The following is a 17,874-nucleotide window of genomic DNA, read 5'->3' as shown; positions in this document are numbered from 1 at the left end:
GAAACTGCTGGCATGCAGACAACTGTCTGCAGGCTCCATTAAGCCGCAGGTCCCCTACGGCCAACACCAGTTGGCTATTGAGGAAAACAAGTCACGCCGACCGTCAGAGGGACAAGACAGCAGGCTTTATACGCCAACGAACAGATGACGAGTGAAAGAGAGAACGGATGAAAGAAGCAGCTGGAGTAGATTTTGTGCCAGGAATTGAGCGATGGGGGATGGGTGACTTGCCTTGCCACGGAAATTTGAAAAGCGAGGTAGGGCTATGACACCATGTGACACTATATAGAGGTGTAGTGTCCGTGATGTTGATGTATATTCTGTAATATGTGCATATATTACAAGCATACAGGCTCTTACATCATATTTATTTTCCCATTCAGTGATACTGAATGCATTTTAGTCCTAGGTCTGATTACTATAAGAACGTGAGAGATGATAATAGCTCACACCCTCCATGTTTGCTGCCACCAAGTGCCTTTGCACAGCAAGTTCTATCCTGTACGAACAAGTATGCTATTGTGCATAAGTCTAACCAATTATTGCCATGTTTGCTACCACCAAGTGCCTTGGCACAGCAAGTTCAATCTTGTACGAACAAGTATGCTATTGTGCATAAGTTTAACCAATTTCTGCAACCTTGGTGGAATTCGGCTACCGATAAAACGAACACTTCCGACGTGACCAACGTTACTTTAAGATTCAAAATAATTATGTATGCCATGAATAGTCAAGCCACAATAGAAACACATCGATGTCTGTGAAACCAAACATTGATGCCACATCGTTCCAAACTTTTTCCACATACAGCCTATTTCTGAATACAGTTAACGCACCATACAGGGAAAGCATTTGTAATGTATCGGCTAGCTGAGCCTGGTTTCCTGTGTTGAAAGCTTTAACTGAATTCACCACTGTGACAAAAGAAAATAAGAGAGCACACAATTATCAGGCTTAACCATGCAGGTGACAGAAGCAAATCAGTTATTATGCTGACAATGCATTACCAAAGAAGCGGTTCTGTGATATTACATTAATGTCTGGTACCCTTGAAATCCTCTATGATAAGTAGGCAAATTGTAAACTGCACAAACAAAGGGCTCAGGACCCATTTACTGCCACAAAAGATTAATGCATTTTCTGATGAAAAGAAAGTAATTTCGGCTCACCAGTCTCTCCTTCATAAAATGTGAAGTCCACTTATGTGCCCTTTTATTCAGAATGCAGCATGACTTTCCAATTCGATTACAGTTTTTCATTATATTTGCTCTGCTTTTAGTAAAGACTCTTTCAAAACTTAAAAGAGGCAAAACCTGATGAAATGTAGAACCTAACGATGAAAGTAAAAGGTAATATTCATTAAGCCAGAAATCTTCAAAGTCTAGCCATTGTGCGATCGTCATTAATAGCACAAAACTAATAGGCAATCACACAAAGACACATGACTATTAGCTGGGCTTATGGGTCCGTTCTCCCCCCCCAAAAAAAAACACTTTCCTTGTGGAGTAATTTTGCTGTATTTAAAAATGGACTGCACAGACCTATCTGCATTAAACAGTCCAGTTTCAAGAAAGTCAAGCACCGGGGCATCGTGTTTGCTGTCTTCAGCTCTTAGAATCGACCATACTTTCAAACAAATGATCATTTGTATGTAGTCTTTGAAAGCCAAATGATTTAAAGGAAGAGCCAGACCTTTTACAACGAGAGGTTAGTACACTTTTTTTGATTTTGCAATACAGCGAAAGGACTGCACTGACGTGAACTGACGACTGGGTTTCTCTCGGAACACCACTCAAGCAGGCCTTGATACATTTTATTAATGATTGATTCGTTGAATGCCGTTCTCTTTTATTCCTTGAAACTAAGCAATAATTGTCGGTGGATGGTGAGCGACGGAGGAGGCAGTTAATGGTTGTACTTCATTGTGTCCTTCCATTAATAATAAGGAGAAATTATTAATGACGGTAATAATGAGCACCAGAAGATAAAACATGAGAGTTCTAGGTATTACAATAAGCCTTCACTGCATTTAACAGGCCCAGAGCGGTCGTGGCTGTTCTTCACCATGTCTTTTTCCCATCAGTTTTGAATTCCATATTTTATGAGATCCCTTTGTAGTTTTCAATTTGTTAATTGCAAAAACATGCAACACAGACCAATACAAGTAAGCAAAACCTGTTAACGAACCCATCTTTCCGAATGAAAGTGGGGTTTTACAAATAGGCCTACTGTGATATTTGTCCGTCCCGAGATTCGCGGCTGATAGCAAACTACCAGCGCCTCAACTCCTATATCGCAAATCCCTGGCTACATCTCGTCTACTTGTAGCAGAAAGTCGTTTATGCTCAAAGGAGTAGTAAATTGGTTGGGTCTATTTTGAAGCTTGACCTACTCAAATGGGAAAATGAATTCAAAGGGAAAAGGATGATTAATAATTCTTAAAGACCATCTCCAACTGTTTTTAAAGTTGTGGAAATATTGCGTTTAGTGTTAAATAAATCACATATTTATTACCAAATCATGTCTTTATTGCGTCTGTATTTTTTGAAAATTTGCGGATACTTTTGAACGTTGTCTTTGAGTTTTATGAAAAATTTCCACAATCTGACCACTGGTGGCGCTGTTGAGAAACGAAATTTGTATGATGTAATACCGGAGAAAACACTGAAACTGTATCCGTAGAACGACTGGTTGCTCAACGAACGTATATATACTGTACATGAAAACGGAGCTACATGTGCGTGCACCACGTGTCAGGGATCGATCTGTGTGCAGGTTCTACTGTGCGGCATGATCTCTTTTCGGTCGAGAGTTTGTGTTCCTGTCTTTACGACTTACAATAATGCCCAAATCGTGCATCTTGGTGGACGTACTAGAAATTCTGCAAAAGAACCAGAATGGAAATTCTTCGAGTTTCCGAAGAATGAGAGCATTCTTCATGTTCGCGATGTCGTCCCCAGCTATGCGCGTGCTATGGATGCATATATTGTATGCGCACTGTGGTATGTCCTCTCCGCGGTAATACATCACAGAAATCAATATTCATTAGATGCTGATGAGTCCTGACGACACGTCCATTTTTACAACTGCAGACTGGACTTCCAGGAAAAATAGGTACAAAAACTGTATTTTGTTAACACAACAACGTGTGTTGCAAGGGAAATATTAATATGTGCCAGTTTTATTAGACTTGGTTCTTCTGAATAGGATTCAATATGAGCAAAATCAACATCGTTGGAGCTGGCCTTTAAACAATGGTATTTTTACGGAATACGTATGCCAGTCTTCCACCGCTATTACAAACCAAGCATCGATCGTGTCGCTCCTTCGTATAATTTCATTTCATCAGAACCTTTTTGGCTAGACGCCTTTGCAGTGTGAATGTTCCGACTGTACAGAGCCAGAGGACCGAATTATACATTGGAAGCTGCAGCGAGCCCTTTTCGAAAGGTTAACATGCCTATACTTGTTTGCCTAGACCTAATGGTAGACGTCACTCGTGCTGGAAGCGTTTGCAATGAAAAATTTACGCCGAAGCTTGTTTTCTGGATTGTCTGTAATATGTAATGGGCCTCTATCACATAGTATGCGATACTTCAATTGTATTTTACCATTGCTCGTGTTGGCTGCCGTGCTACCCCGTTTTCTCCTAAATAATCCCGCCGAAATTGGACATTCGAGCCAATCAGACAGAATCTTGCCCCAGTTCCACTCTGAGGCTCTTTTTCCTAGTGGCTGAAGATGACGTCACCCATTTAGCGCTTTGCGTCGTTGCTGTGCAAACTGAATTAATCTGATCAAGCAGAGAGATTTCCATGCACACGTCTCCTCGCAGAATGGACGGCGCAGTCATAACTTCGATGTGGGTGTTGTCCACACTGATAGGTAGGATTGTATTTTTTTATTGAAGTCGCCATCTATATGGTGTACTCTTTAAGACACACATTCCTGCCTCTCTTTAGCCTCTTCCAAGGCGATGCAACTACGCGATGTGACGTGCGACGAAAGGAACGACGTTTAGGCAGAGAAAATGCAACAAGAAAAGGACCCAAGACAACACGACGCGGCAGGCGACGTCACGACGCGACGCACGACGCGACCCGTCGAGTGTGTACAAACGTAAATGGCAAGAAGGCAACGGCGCGACGCAAGGGAGCCGTCGTGCTGTTGCGTTGTGTAGTTGCGTCGCCTGGCAGAGGCTAGATAGAAGCAGAAATATGTGTGGTAAATAGTACACCATTCCATCCACACAACCAGGCACTAGGTCGTATAAATAAATAGTAGCATTTGCTTCCTACTATTTTTGAAGCATTTACTCGACGTGTTTGTATGAAAGATAACGAAGCAAATGCTTTTACTTCACAATTGCTAAAAAGTGAAAGTATTTACTTTTTACTCTTTAATTAAGTTTGTGCTTGACATTAAGCAGTTGCTTCATTTTGTATGAATAAAAACGAGTAAGTTCCACAGAATTGGAGTATTTACTTAACATTTTTTCAAGACTGGTCAGGGCAAGCTTGAAAACGAGGAGCATTTACTAATGTTCAAAATGGCAGCGTTCATGAATGTCATTCGAAAGGAAAAGCTGTATGCCTTTAGGAGGGAATCTCAAGAAACCAGATGCCGGCGGTTTTTTGTGATTGGGAGAGCAATTTTCTTCATCAATGTTTTTGCGATCAAAATTACTGCCATCGTGCGTATCTGCCATGCTGATGAGGTCTCAAGATACACCACCGTACTGCATAGGTAGTTTCTGTACGTGCACACAATGGAAGCCGTATTGTGCAAAACCGTTCAGCTGTGAAGTCACCCACAATCATAAATCATTTGGTAATATTTATACTAGTAGATGCTGAATAGTCAAAGAAACATTTTATTCATACAAATTCAAGCATTTGCTTATTCTTAATGGTTTTACTTCTCAGTAAATGCTTTTTCTGTTTGCTTGAACTTCATAGTATTTGATAGTTTTATTCATACGAACCACTAATTAACGGTCATTGTAATGTACATGTATGTCTTTTAACCAAATAAACTGGTTTTGAAATGTGTGGATTTATGTTATTTGCGTGTTATTATAAAGGTAATCATTTTGTTCTCTCCGTCACTTTCATTGCGTTCAATTTCAAATACAGAGGGTGATGCCCCTCCAAAAACTCCAACCCAGTAGTCATATTTTCTCCCAATGTACATGTCAGAAATTGTTGTTTTGGCATTGACTTAACATTTAGGAATTTTTATGAAAGCTTCATGCTTTGATTGATGATGCGTTTGCTGAGGTATGTTTGTTACGTAACGCAGTCCATTGTTCTCTCCAATACAAGTTGTACGATTGATCTTTACTAGAAGAGCAATCCAATCCTAAGCCATCAACTGTTTTGGCCTTAACGTTTGTCTTTCTAGTTCTACTCGATGCTTGATTCAGAAAAGGCAACGATTGTTAAAGTATTATGCAATTTTCGGAGCTTGAAGGGTTTGTTTTAGAGAAAGCAACTTCCGCTGATTTTGCGCTGTTTACCGGAGTAAAATTGTGTAGCAAGGTGCGGATCTTTTAATTCAGTAATATTGCCCTCTCTGATCCATTTCAGAATCCTGTTTGTCAGTCGGTCCAAACATTACAGAATCCCGTCCAGTTTCAGTCTCCTGATTCTGTTTGGCCTTTCCAATGTTCCAAGGCGTTTTAAAAGACATCAAAGGGCTTAATGTTTCCCCCACAAAAAAGTATTTTCATTAAATCTTACATGATTCTCACTCGACCTAGTACACCTTGTTCATGAGTTGGTGGGTTCATTTCTTTCTTCAGTTAATTATATTTTCTCGGTCAATTAGAAATCAACTTACGGCACATCCTGGGTAGGCTAATACCCGGCACAAATTGGCACAAAAGCAATGGCAATAATCGAAAGAAAGGATTTGATATTAGGTAAGAACAAAGAAAGATATTGTAGTAACTCTCTGTCCTCCTTATACGAACAAAATAATAATAAATTAATTAATTAATAAATAAGAGCCCGACAAGGGTGGATGCTTTCAGGGGACCTTTCAACCTTATAGGCCCTACAAAATATTGCAATGATCAGGGGGTGATTGACTTCCAACTCCCCCTCCGGATCTGGGCCTCTACTTTTCTCAACTCTTAAATTCTTCTGACGACAGAAAGTTTCTTTGACCAAAGTCTGTCGTGGACCTTTCGAACTTAACATGAACTTCATTTGGTCTTACGAAAAATAATTTGTAATCTTGGTATTGATTATATATATTTCCATATTTCCGTCAATTCAATTTAAATTGATTGTTTCCCGTGGTATGCTATCCAATATTTTCATGCATTCCAGTGATGTATATACATTCCAATGTAGAAATCTTCAAAATGATAAGCCTCATTTACCAAATCGTGGGGCCATAATGTTCTTTGAAAATGTCTTGGGTCAACTTAAATGTTCATCGTTGATAATTTGACATTGAACGAAATGTCTTTTCCTCCACATTTTCCAAATTACGTGCTCAAGAAAATAATTTACTCATCGCAATGTATTTTTCTTGCTTAAGGTGCTAGCAGTATTGTCCCGCAGTAATCTGACCAATATTGCTAACATTGGACATACTTTGGTACCATTGCACCAGTTGTAAGCTCAGTGGGAGATTGTCATATGATAAACGATTTTATATACAGTCCATTCCTTCTTTGTCTTGCAAAACCATTGGTTTTTTTTTTCGATTACAATGAACGACGAACTGAGAACCAAAAAAAGCTTATTTTCCGAGGACTAGAAAGAAAACGAGCGATTGCCAAATTGCTGAAGGTAAACAAGAATAATAACAAAGAAATTGTTTGTGGCCATAACTCGACAGCTCATTACAAGGACAAAGACCCGTGCTTAGCACGGGCACTTTTATTTTAGACAATGCGTATAGAGAAAGATTAGCAGAAGCAGATTGTGACCTCACGGAGACTACGGAAAGAGGGTGCTTCTAGGCACTTTTTACAGTGTGTATTTTACAAATATACTTGCCAAATACATCATTCACCACATCAACCTTTTAATGATTTCATGAAACCACGCCCACTGTTCCCGCCAAAGCCCTACATTGCCAGACACTCGTTTTTAAAGCTTTGTGATTTATTCCGGTATAGTCCTGGTATCATGCCATCGGGTCTGCTTCATTGGAACGGAGTTTAAACGGCAGTCTGGTGCCCCGGCCCGCTGGTTCCTCCCTTTTAAAGACCCCTGCCAATGCACTGCTGTACGTCTTGGAGGGATATACACGCCTGCTTCGTCTTACCGCCAGGGGGCGCCCCTCTACCTGGACGAGCTATTTCTGAGCGAGGACCCTCTCGAAATCCAAGATTACTTCAAGTGCAGTCGTACAGGTAGCACCTTCTCCAATTCAAAGCGAAGGGAGACTTAGTGGCAGTTATGAAAATGTCCCATGCGATCGGTCCAGTATTGATTGCGTCAATTTGAACAAATTCACGTTACCTCAAACGTAAAGTCTGGTTTCAATATCAACGTAAGAAACGCAGAGAGCAACGCAATCAATACGCAAATTACAACATAGGCATATTGAAACACGTAAAAGGGAAGTGCCGCCAATAAGGAAAACCAGCCCGAAACGAATCAGCAATTTTGAAAATTTGAATTTGACTAAAAAGTGTGTCCTTGAACAGTCATTTGTATGGACACGTTTAGACCTGAATTTCAATTGATTTACTAACATAGATTCTGTTGATCGTGGTTGATCAATATGAGACCCCAATGGGACAGCATGGATAATATCATACGGGCCCCACATCCACATCATTTATGGGGCTCAGGCTTACATGGGCATATGATACCTAGGCAAAATATGGTCAATATACGTAATATATGGGGTTTTCTGGGGCCCAGATGGACCAGCTGTGTATGGGCAGAACATGGGCTATCCCATGGGCAGAATCCCAGTTGAGTAAAAAAAATAGGATTAGGCTCGGGCCAACGTGTGCCTGCAGTATATGGGCAAATCCATTATATGGGCATTAACCCTAGAATAGCCGGATTATTTTGGCCCATCTTATAGCCGAGAGGGGGCCCCCCACCCAACAAAATCTCGACTGTGCCACGCCCGATTTTGTTTTTAAACTTTATCATGTGTCTGGCTGTAATTTGTGCGTGTTATCAATATGTCACTGTTTGGGTGGTCATATAACTCACAGCAACTGTCGCGCAAGTAACTGTGTCAGATCTGAACATTAAAATGAGTGTTGTACTAATTTGGAAACTTACAAAAAAGTACTTTTCCCCCAACATTTTGCCATGTTTCCTCATTTGCCTGAAGCATGAACCAGCCGTAGCGTTTTGGAGTGATCAAGGCAAATTTAGGAGTGAATCCTCATGAACGGTAATTATTTCACTTGTTTCCTCGTTTGAGCGTAGAGGCAGGACCTACTGAGCCACGGACAACGGCCGTCGGGTGTTCAACCCCGAGACCGTTAGGGATGGAGAACGGAACTATCCCCGATGAACGGATCTCAGCGTCCAGTTACAAGACGTTTTGTTTGTCCTGTTTGGCCTCAGATGCACGCCTTAACAGTAACGAGCGATGGGCACCCAAGAGGTAGTATCAAAGGGAGACGACACACCCCTACGGGCCCCACTGGCATCCCAATATATACATCCTACAACCAAGGGAAACATTACTATGTACGTGAGAATAGGTAATACAGAAACGCGATTTATACGCGACCTTTTAGAGAATTTCATGGTCTTAGATTTTACAATGTAGTTGACAAAATGCGAGAGATGATGGTAACGTCGATGAGCCCGACACCTGCTGAGAGTAGACAGACGAACAGGGGTGGGACTTGACCCGTTAACAGCAGAGGTCTATTTTAATCACATTGAAAAACTTAAAATATACACACGCAAATCAGAATTTTAGCCCCTTCCCGACAATTCTGTCCAGAATTTACGTGGAATTAGTGTTAAAGAAGTGACTATCGCGTTGTCATCTCTTTTGTCGCTTTATTCGTGTTTATTATAATCATGTAATTCATTATATTTATTATATTCATTTGGACAAACGGAGGGGGTAGGGGGGTAGGTCTACATCCATTCAAAAGCTTGTCTTTACTTCTGTCGAATTTGGATTGCTGATATTTTATTGTTCTTCATCCAATTGCCCTCTGTATACGTAGCAACAAAGGCTCCTGGATCGAGGTTGACCTCGCTGTGAGTACACTGGTGTCTGGCGTCATCACGCAAGGAGGCCCAGGGGACAGGTGGTATGTCGAGAGATACCTTGTGTCGTATCAGAGGCAACACTCATCTGACCGTGTACATGTGACAGATGGAAACGGGGAAACCATGGTAGAGAGACATCAACTTGCTCTTGCCCAAAATTGATCAATCCTTCGCAATCTGTCATTCCTACTTCTTGTGTGTTTCCTGGCATCCTTTCCGTTAGTTAGGCCTATATCCTGGTTCCTGGTGTCAAAACTAGAGAATTAAAAGTTATTGTGTTATAAGTGTTGTAGCGTTACGCTGTTTTTTGGGGGGAGGGGGGTCGGAAACAAAAGCTTCCGTGCATTGTTGAACATTTTGTGTATAGAACTCCGAAGTTATATCAGGCAATAGACTTTAAAAAATAAAGATTCAAAAGTTGGAATAACAAGAGCCTGTGCAGTTTGTCAGTGAATGGTTTGAGAAACGTTTCTCCCTGTATTATAACAATACAATATCCTATTGTAATAATAATGTTATTCACTTTTATTTCAGGTGTTCACCGGTAACTCTGACGGCAACACCCCGGTCACTAACATGTTCAAAGCGAGTGTGTTGGCCACGACAGTGCGCATTGAGCCAACTGCATGGCATCACAACGTTGGACTGCGATTTGAGTTCATTGGATGTCGCCTTGATTAATTCACTCGTTTCGCTGCTTACAGGATTGTATGATATTTTTGCAGTTGAATATTACTAACCGGAAAATAAACATCAAGATGACTGTGGTTGTTATGGCAAAACTCTGAACATGCTCTAAAGAAGGTGATTAAATTGGTATAAATAAGAACAAGCTGTGTGTTTGAATGAACAATTTTTGGCAGGGTTGTAAATGTTTCTATTTAAAATGTGCGTATGAGTTAGTAAAAGAGGCATTCGTGTTATAGTGCAAAATACTTGTTTTAATTCACTTTTGAAAAAAATAAGCGCACAATTTCCTCAGAGTGGCACCAAATTAAGTATACTAAGTATTCATTTTATATCTAAATCAAAGGCACACTCGTAGTCTTGTAATCTAGTTTTCTAATCTCAGTCTAGTTTCAAATGATGCGGATAATTTCCTGTGCGGAGTTAACTAATTAAGGCATGGCTGGTCAAGCATTTGATTTAATTTCTGTAATATGTAATTAACGGGTAAAATGTTCAATTATTTATAACTGAACTTAACCAAGTAGTTTAGTCTTTTGAAACATATCAACCAGTGGAATACAACCCATATAAAACCCTGATATTTGCTAATTATTTGCCACAATGGCATCATGTAGCCACGTGTCACAACTCTCTTCTGCAATATTCTCTTTTACAATATTGTGTTTGACAAATTTTACGCGCTCCCACAAGCAAAAGATTATTAATGTCATAGTTACATTAATGTTACCAAGGTCAAACATCTTGAAAACAGCATTTTTTTGCGTTTTCACGAAGAGACATAATGCTTAACGTCCTTTGAACATGTACAAAACGTATTGCAAGGAAACGGCTGAAACGTAGATCAACCGGGATTGGGGTTTTTACGAAGTGACGTAAGCTTTGTTACATCCACAGCTGAGCATGCGTAAAGACACAATCACCTTCCCTGTTATTATTATGCGTTGGACAAAAGGACGTTCATGTACAAAAACGTAATTTTTGTTTTCAAGAAGTAACGTTAACCTTTGCTAATCAATTTTGGCAAATTAACCCCTGTTTGGTACTAATTCTACGATTAGACATCAAAGAACCATTTAGGGGATTTTTTGTTACATAATGTTGTCACAAAATACTTATGTTGGTAGTTTTTTAAGCATTCGAATCAATACGACACTCCACGATCAACACAACCACAGAAACGACGCAACAGAATCCACCTTGAGCACCCTCTCATCGGTTGAAAAGAGTCATGTTGGTGGGAGTGTCCTAGTATAATGTTAGTAGCAATGCCACCGCAACGCATTTCGTAGTTATTCGTGACCAAGCGAAGTGAAGGAGCCTTCGTTGGTAGGAAAATTGCGCCATCTCTTGGTCACGCTCGTGGCGCATACGTACTCAAAGGTCAAGTCCCAGTGGTTTGTTATCGATACATTATTTCTAGTTCTCACACCCAAACGGCGGGAATTTGGCCCAAGAACGCTGTTCTCGGAACAGGATCACTATTTTCCAAGTGTCTTCAGAAAACTTAGAAGGAAAAATCAACCGTCGTCCTATTTGCCCTGGATTGGTCTACTCAACCGCGATATAAAAAAAACGAGGGCTTATCTGTCTGTGTGACAACAGAACAGAGGGCTTTTTCGCATTCTGTTGTACATTTGAACAACTCAGGCATCTTCACATCAAGTCATTTTCGTATACAACACTTCTCTTTCAAGTTATTTACAAAGTTTCAACCAGATATAGCATGTATTTCAGGAGATCTAGGGCCTTAAAGTGTGCACCTTTAATGTCACGTTACTTGTCTCCTGATAACGTCATCATTATATCAGGTCGATATTTCTCTGACACCGATCGGACATGTACTTCAGGAGATATAGGGCCTAAAAGAGTGCACGCTTATTGTCACGTGACTTGTCTCCTGATGACGTTCTCATCACATCAGGTCAACATTCGTCTGTAAAACGTCCCTTTCTAGTTATAATGTCCTTTCGGAGAAATAAGGCTTTGAAGTTTACAGATTTAATGCAAGTAGAAAAACGTGTACACAACCTATGGGAAAAATAAAATATTCAAAACCAATATAGAATAAGGTGATTACGTCATCATTGCATCATTCATTTTCAATAAATCTTTCATCAGTCTTTGTTGGCTATCACTTTGTCAACGATCAAACGTCGCAAATTTACCAAAATTGTGGCTCGAAAACGTGTACAAAATCAATGGGTTATATGTACAATAGTATATTGAAGCAGAATAATTTCATCAAAGGCACCAAACTCAGTGAAGCACCAAACTGATAAACAAGGATTATATTCTTGAAATTCATTTCAATATCCTAAAAGCTTCATATCGAGGAAGGCCGTCTTTTATGTGTTTTATATTAACATTCAGCCTTTCCTGCAAAGTTAAAATGAGCTGCTCTCATTTATATTACATATTTTAGGTGATAAGATATAAGCGGGCACGACTGCCTGCTACCTGCAGCAACGCTTTTCTAACAATGCATTTTAATACGTGTTCCAGAAAGTACTGGTGAATCATTTATTTGTTAAAACGCATTATCCATTTTTCAGTGGTTATAATGTATGTCGTGTGTGCCAGTGACGACTGTACTCGGAGAAACTGAAAAGGGGAATTACAACGAGTATAAGCTAATATAAAGGAGGCAGTGTGGTGCTCAATAGAAATCAAAAGATCCTAAAACTGTCCAGTCTGGAAATGAGTGGAATTTTTGGATAAAGATTAGACAAAAGCCGTGACAGCAATAAGCCGTTTGCCAGTTTAATTTGAATAAAATATTGTGCACTGAATTATTCAAATTCACGTGGACATGACAATTTGAATTCTGCATATTGAAGACACTGTTGGCGTGTATAAGTACTGTTTTTGATCCTTAAAAAATTTTAAGAAGGGCCCATTGGAACCAGTCCACTCCAGAGATGGTGGTTGCTATGCAAAAGCCTGCCCTGAATCATATGGCAATTGTGTCTTTAGTCTGGCAATTTCAAACGGTTACGTTCATACGCGATCAAAAAACTCAGTGTACTAGATTTCATTCAAATTTAACAGGCAGGAGGCTTATTTGTTCAGTGTTGCTCATTTTTGACATTTGAAAACTTTTTTTGTGCGATTCCCTTGTTTCCTATTGTGCCTATGAAATGAATCCAAATGTCCTTTAAATTTGGTATCGATTTCAAAGCAAAACGTTTTCAAGTTGGGAGCTCTTTCAAAACCAGAATTATTGAAATGCAAATCAAGATGACTTACCAGCTGGGCTACGTCCCCTCCTTCCCGGGCAACGCAAGTTTCAACCAGATATAGCATGTATTTCAGGAGATCTAGGGCCTTAAAGTGTGCACCTTTAATGTCACGTTACTTGTCTCCTGATCACGTCATCATTATATCAGGTCGATATTTCTCTGAATCCGATCGGCCCTATATCAGGAGGTATAGGGCCTAAAAGAGTGCACGCTTATTGTCACGTGACTTGTCTCCTGATGACGTTCCCTTTCCAGTTATCATGTCCTTTCGGAGAAATAAGGCTCTGAAGTTTACAGATTTCCAGCCAAGTAGAAAAACGTGTACAAAACCTATGGGAAAAATAAAATATTCAAACCTATATAGAATAAGGTGATTACGTCATCATTACATCATTCATTTTCAATAAATCTTTCATCAGAGTCTTGGTTGGCTGTCACTTTGTGAACGATCAAAGGTCGAAAAGTTACCAAAATTGTGGCTCGAAAACGTGTACAAAGTCAATGGACTGTAAACTCGTTTGCAGAAACACTGCTCCTCTAAGCTCATGTCACGTGATTTGCGCTTAAACTGAACAATTTTTATGAAATATTACTTCATATTCAGACTCTTAGGCATATTTCAAATCAAATAACAGAGCGTAAAGTACCCGATTTCTCTTTCGTTTTTGTAGTAATCTTGAGCCGAAGTAAAGGACTACCTGCTCATTTGTGATAATTAGAAAAACGTGTACAAAACATATGGGGAAAATAAAATATTCAAAAATCAATATAAAATAAGGCGATGACGTAATCATGACGTCATAAATTAGGCAATGATTTTGAATCATTTTCTTCGCCGGCAGTAACTTTAATGACGATTGAGGATCGCAAAGTAACCCAAAATTAATTGTGCCTTGAAAACGTATACAAAGTCAATCGGCTAAAATAAATAGGCAAAATCAATAATAAATCACCCTATGACGTCATCATGACGTCACTCTTCTGCATACATCTATGCAATGATGACTTTGCCTATGCCAACTTTGAATGCTGTGCGACAAAGATTAATGGCAAAAGTACGGCACAGAAAAAACGTGTGCAGAAAAAGTGCAAAGTCTATGGGCTCGTGGCCCAAAAAGAAGACCTCCCCTCAAAATCCTGACGAACAGAAAGGTTTTTCGCAATTTCCAAAACAAAACAGAACAAAAGAATGCCATAAGTTTGGCTACCGCTAATGCAATCCAGGAGACTGTCGCGCATAGAGATATGGGCATCATAAAGCAGGGACGGCGTTTGCTCCCTTCCCCAAAGGCGACTGATCAATAAATGAAGACAGGAAGGGGGGGGGAGGAAATCAAAAATCCTCGCGATTGTATCTCTTCCAAAATTGACTCATTGTTAGTTTGAGAAAGCTTTGCTCCCCCCATAAAAGAAATGGGGAAACATGTAGCCTTTTTCAGTACTCGTGGTGTTGAAACTGTTGGTTTTGTGAAGCTGTGAAAAGAAATGTGGGTTATGTACAATTGTATATTGAAGCAGAACAATTTCATAAAAAGCACCAAACTCAGTGAAGCGCCAAACTGATAAACAAGGATTATATTCTTGAAATTCATTTCAATCTCCTAAAAGCTTCATATCGAGGAAGGCCGTCTTTTATTTGTTTTATATTAACATTCAGTCTTTCCTCTCCTGCAAAATTAAAATAAAATGAGCTGCTCTCATTTATATTACATATTTTAAGTTATTACATATTTAAGATATAAGCGGGCACAACTGCCTGCTACGTGCAGCAACACTTTTCTAACAGTGCATTTTATTACGTGTTCCAGAAAGTACTGGTAAATCATTCATTTGTTGAAACGAATTATCCATTTTTCAGTGGTTATAATGTATGTCGTGTGTGCCAGTGACGACTGTACTCAGAGAAACTGAAAAGGGGAATTACAACGAGTCTAAGTTAATATGAAGGAGGTAGTGCGGTGCTCAACAGAAATCAAAAGATCCTAAAACTCTCCAGTTTGGAAATGAGTGGAATTTTTGGATAAAGATTAGACAAAAACCGTGACAACAATAAGCCGTATGCCAGTTTAATTTGAATAAAATATTCGTACACTGAATTATTCAAATTCACGTGAACGTGACAATTTGAATTCTGCGTATGAAGACACTGTTGCTATACCTCGTAGGTTTTTGCCGTGTATAAGTACTGTTTTTAATTAGCTCCAATGGACTCGCCAGGAAAGGCCACTCCCTCTACCGAGGTTAACCCTGCGACGCGTTATGTTTCGATTTTTACACGGTTGCTGGAGCTGCTCGTTTGAAGAGGCCGTATCATTTCTCGGGTTTCAGAGCCTTCAGTTCTTCTTAAAGACATTTAAGTACTTCAGTGGTTGTCCCCTAACCTACGAGAAACTTCTATGGCGATTATCTCGAAAACCTGTTCTTCCTCAAAAGCTACATTACCGAAACTTCGTGGCGGTGACGATTTCCCAACATTCATGATCAGTTAGATGTGAGTAAAATGATTAAGGATTTAAAGTGGAATATGATTGGTGTAGGCCTGTACACTATAATTTGCATTGCACGCAAAATGTGTGAATTAAAGTTGAATTACAAAACTGATGAGACCTGCGCCACAACATTTTTATCTATGAAACACTGCCCCTAGTGTCACCAACCCCTCCATTTTTTTAAAATATCCATTTTTGTGGGACCCCTTCCCGGGGTTTTTCTAGAAAAATCCTCGACCCACGACTCCTCGAACCTACGAATCCCTTGATTTGCGTTCAAATCTCTCAAAACACAGACTGACGGACGCCTGAACTCATCAAATGTGTGGTTACATTAAGCATAGTTTCCCCAGTCTGAAAAACATCAACGTTATTAAATAGGGATGCATGCACTCGGGTCACGGTTACGCAAGGTACGCGTGCGACTCGTGCATCGTTAATGTACTGATGAATGTGCTGATTAGAAATCAGGCGGGTCTGGTGGTAGCAGAAATAAGAATGGTGGTGACGTGGCGTTTAGGATGCGGGTTGGGGGAAATTATTGTAAAGTATGCGTATCTGCACCGTTGCACACGAGTATTTTTCGTAGGAAGGTTTGGGCATTTATCATAAATGAGGTGGAGGAATTTTCAAATATAAAATACAACAGAATTGGTTTATCGACCGAGTTGAACGGTAGCTCAGAAGAGCATTACACTTATAAGTGGCAAGGTACAGATTATAGTCTATGTAAATGCAGCTTTGACTTTTCTTGGAGGGAGTTGGCTCGTTGGAGGATGTTTTCATTAATCAAAGGAAAGTGAAGCCCGATATTTACAGTAGTGCTCAATAAATTATTCATACACTTTGGAAAATAACATGCTTTTTCCAATTTCTTCATTTGTAAAAGCTATTATGTTGGTACTTCCCTTTTTTCCATTTGTTACAATACACAAACCAACACGTGTGTTGGCTAAACCCATTTGCATAATAATAGATACGGCCCAGGTTTCATTTTGGGTCATGGTCCAAATTATTCATACCCAAGACAAAATCCCCCCCAAAATTGTCCTTCCATTCATAGTGCTTATGTTCACTTCCTATGCTGCAAGAATCTTTGGCAGGAAGCTATTTCAACATGTTCAAAAAGAACAATTAAATTTGACGACCTTTTGGTTGGGTTGGTTTGGTTTGGCTAGGTTTATTTCCATACATCATAATTAAAAACATAAAGAAATAACGTGACTTTGTGTTCTAATGAGCCAACATCTCCCTAAAAGAGTATAAAAAGAACAATTTTCAGATCATTCTCAATTACTCGTCTCTATGGCCAAGAAGAAGGAATTCAGTGAGGATATAGTCGCCAGTGTATCGTGAATGCCCATAAAGAAGACAAAGACTACAAGGCAAATTTCCAGGTCCCGACTGCAACAGTTCAGACTATCAACAGAAAGAATATAAAGCACCTCAACACAGTGAAAAACCTCAATGGGCGTGGCAGGAAGAGCAAAGTATCTCCTGGATTCGCCAGAAAAATCCTGCAACAACCTACAGATCACAACAAAGGCCTTAACCCTAACTCTCCTCAATCCTCCAACAGGTGAAGGATTCAGGAGGGTTAGGGTTAATTGATACCCTTGACAAGGCAAAGACGAAGGCGTCACGGGCAACCATCCAGCGAATATTGCACAAAGGAGGTCCCAACGGACGCAGGCCCAAGAAGACACCACTACTCAGGAAGAAACATAAGGAGGCTCGTCTGGCAGTCTTTGACAATGGTTTTCAAGTCTGGCATTTCTGTCCTTTCTTTGTATATAAAAGAAAAAAGATATTTTAGTCATTTTTAAAACCCTTAAAAACAAAAAGCTCCCTCTTTAATTGAGAGGAAGGGCTTTTTTGCGTCAGCGACTTGTGTTTCTCAAGTTTCTTACACTCGATACACATATCTTTCTGTTTACCATGTTCACACATTGTCGGTGTAGATTAAAAACCTGATTTATACTTATTATTTCAACAAGAAAAGGACCTTTCATGCGATAGTTTTTACTGTTTCGGTTCATTTGCACTTCCAAGATCGGTCTGCAGAAAGAGCAGCTATTTTTATAAAGCCCGTGTTTACACGTTATCTGGCGTTTATGGTGATCTAACAACGTGTACAACAGGCCATTAGTTAACCCGTATCTTCTTGGTTTTTCTTTGTAGCATTTAATACACTTGTTTACTTTAATTACACTTTTTTTGTCAACCGTGGTTCGT

At 39.7% G+C, this 17,874-nt stretch overlaps 1 protein-coding gene across 1 annotated transcript; it reads left to right on the top strand.

Moving 5' to 3' along the window:
- The first annotated feature begins 3,275 nt into the window (after positions 1–3,275).
- Positions 3,276–12,093, top strand: LOC110975499 (retinoschisin-like). The gene is made up of 5 exons (XM_022228037.2): positions 3,276–3,885; positions 7,136–7,372; positions 8,415–8,595; positions 9,176–9,347; positions 9,756–12,093. Exons 1-5 carry the CDS (start codon positions 3,816–3,818, stop codon positions 9,900–9,902), a joined length of 807 nt encoding a protein of 268 aa, XP_022083729.2. The 5' UTR covers positions 3,276–3,815; the 3' UTR covers positions 9,903–12,093.
- Positions 12,094–17,874: the final 5,781 nt, after the last annotated feature.

This window comes from Acanthaster planci, linkage group LG20, assembly GCF_054643075.1.
Source record: "Acanthaster planci isolate LZ-2023a linkage group LG20, COTS_SCS, whole genome shotgun sequence".
In the NCBI taxonomy this organism is placed as follows: Eukaryota; Metazoa; Echinodermata; class Asteroidea; order Valvatida; family Acanthasteridae; genus Acanthaster; species Acanthaster planci.
The sequence above is the reverse complement of the archived record's forward strand: the minus strand, read 5'-3'. Positions and strand labels throughout refer to the sequence as shown.